At 31.4% G+C, this 2,465-nt stretch overlaps 1 protein-coding gene across 1 annotated transcript; it reads left to right on the top strand.

Annotated features, from left to right (window-relative positions):
• Positions 1-478: 478 nt before the first annotated feature.
• On the top strand, positions 479-1,232 carry LOC131612038 (receptor-like serine/threonine-protein kinase ALE2). The gene has a single exon (XM_058883854.1). It carries the CDS (start codon positions 525-527, stop codon positions 879-881), a length of 357 nt encoding a protein of 118 aa, XP_058739837.1. The 5' UTR covers positions 479-524; the 3' UTR covers positions 882-1,232.
• The last annotated feature ends 1,233 nt before the right edge of the window (positions 1,233-2,465 follow it).

Here is a 2,465-nt window from a genome sequence, read left to right as displayed (position 1 = left end):
TAATTGAGTTAAATATGTTTTTGGTCCCTATAAAATAATCCAAAATCTTGTTTTAGTCCCTATAACATTTTCGTTCAAAGAATGATCCTCATAAAATTTTCCGTCTCCAATTTTGGTCCCTGCCGTCAACTTTCATTAACAGAAGCTGACGTGGCACGCCACGTGGAAGACAGCTTGGCAAAAATTTTAAAACGCATTAGATTGAGGGGGTTTTAAACCTCCTCTAAATAAACTCAGAAAATTTTAGAAACAAAGTTCTCACAGACATTTCATCAAACACCTTAGATGCACCATTTAAAACTGCAAATTCATTAACAAATTCCATTAAAGCCTTCACAAATTCAAAGCTGTAAACAAAATAGAGAAAGCAACTGATAATTTTCACCCTTCTAGAATACTTGGAGAAGGAGGTTTTGGTCTCGTCCCCTTCTAACAAGTAGAGAAGGACTTGAAGCAATAATCGACCCATCTCAGGAACCAATGTTCCTTTTGATAGTGTGGCTAAAGTTGCGGCCATCGCTTCGATGTGTGTACAACCAGAGGTTTCAGATCGTCCTTTCATGGACGAGGTTGTTCAGGCTTTAAAACTTGTGTGTAATGAATGTGATGAAGCAAAAGAGGCAGGTTCAACAAGTTCTAGCAAAGACGATTTATCTTATGATTTCAATGCTGCTTCTGAACAACAATCCAATAATTTCCAAAGCCATTTCACAGCGGGTAACTATGATTTCGGAGTTGATATCAAAAATGGATTGTCAGCGTCAGAGATATTCAGCTCATCAGCAAGATTTGGAAGGCAAGTATCTGGATCATTTAGAAGACATTCATATTCTGGTCCTCTAAGAACTGTAAGAAGCAAGCAGTTATGGCAGATAATTTGAAAGCTTTCTGGCGGTACTGTTAGTGAACACGGGGATATGTTCAAGTAAGCGCCACGTCTTGATTAAGCCATTGAATTTTCTCTGTGCATATTGCTCTTCCGCAATCTGTTAATTTGCAGTTCACAGATCAGAACTGTGCCTTGAAGTTTGACAAAAGAATAGAAACAAGATGTAAATAAAGTGACTTTCTTTTTTGCTAACCTACAAAAGAAGAGCAGAAGCAATGTGAATCTAGCTTTAATATTAGATTATTACTGAAAAAATTGGACTTTACTAAAACCTTTATTGTCATAGTTTTGTAAATTATTTTGTGCTGATAATTATGTGTAAGAACCGAGTAACCTAGTGGTGTGGGACGTTGAATGTCAAAGGAATGTGAAATAGTTTAGCTACGGAAGCTCAACCACCATGCAAGAAACCTCACCTTTTCCAGCCTATATGATTCATCATCTGTGAAATTCAGTTTGAGTGGTTTTGATGGTGGCGGTATCATAAACCACCATCTGTGAAATTCAGTAATTTTAATTTGTGAAGGCTTTCTCTATTTTGTTTACAGGTTTGAATTTGTGAAGGCTTTAACGAAATTTGTTAATGAATTTGCAATTTTAAATGGTGCATCTAAGGTATTTGATGAAATGTTTGTGAGAACTTTGTTTCTAAAATTTTCTGGGTTTATTTAGAGGAGTTTTAAAACCCCCTCAATCTAATGCGTTTTAAATTTTTGCCAAGTTGTTTTCCACGTGGCGTGCCACGTCAACTTCCGTTAATGAAAGTTGACGGCAGGGACCAAAATTAGAGACGGAAAACTTTATGAGGATAATTCTTTGGACGAAACTGTTATAGGGACTAAAACAAGATTTTGGGTTGTTTATTGGGACCAAAAACATATTTAACCCTTATTAATTATTAGTAATTAATATAATCATTAAAAAATATCATGCTTGAATTTATTCTATAAAAAATGATTAATTTATTTTTAAATTTATTCTTGAAATTTTTTTAAATAAAATTATTTAAAATATTTTTATAAATATTAATTAATACTTTTTTTATCCCAGTCAAGATTGCCACCTCATTAAAAATAAAAAATGCGTTATCACCATTTTGCCCCTGTCATATAAGGCGAATCCAAAAAATAACCTTATAAAAAACACAAATTTCAACCTTGTAATTTCAAGATTTCTTATTTTGGCCCCTCGGTAGTATAAAGTCAACAAAAAAGGTGACATGACACTGATGTGTTGGTTTTTTTTTTTTTAGTTATTTTATTATTACGTGGATTATCCGTGTTGATTTTTTATTTTTATTTTTTATTTTTTTACCATAATGCCACATGTTGCGATTAAATAAATATGTTGAAGTAATTATGTAGAAAATAATTCTTTAGTTTAAGTTTACAATAATTATTTACTTTTTTAAATATATTTCAGTTTAATATAATTAATAATTATTTACTTTTAGTACAATATCTTTGGAAATTATATATATTTGTAGAACTATATTTAGTTTATTATTAATAAATATTACATTCAGTTTATTATGACTAAATATTAAAATATATTAGTAAATATATTGATAGAATAC

Source organism: Vicia villosa, linkage group LG6, assembly GCF_029867415.1.
Source record: "Vicia villosa cultivar HV-30 ecotype Madison, WI linkage group LG6, Vvil1.0, whole genome shotgun sequence".
NCBI lineage: Eukaryota > Viridiplantae > Streptophyta > Magnoliopsida > Fabales > Fabaceae > Vicia > Vicia villosa.
Note: the sequence above shows the minus strand (reverse complement) of the source record. Positions and strands in the feature narration are given on the sequence as shown.

Coding starts and splice junctions, on each gene's coding strand:
- LOC131612038 (XM_058883854.1), top strand. CDS start 525: ATGTGTGTACAACCAGAGGTTTCAGATCGTCCTTTCATGGACGAGGTT.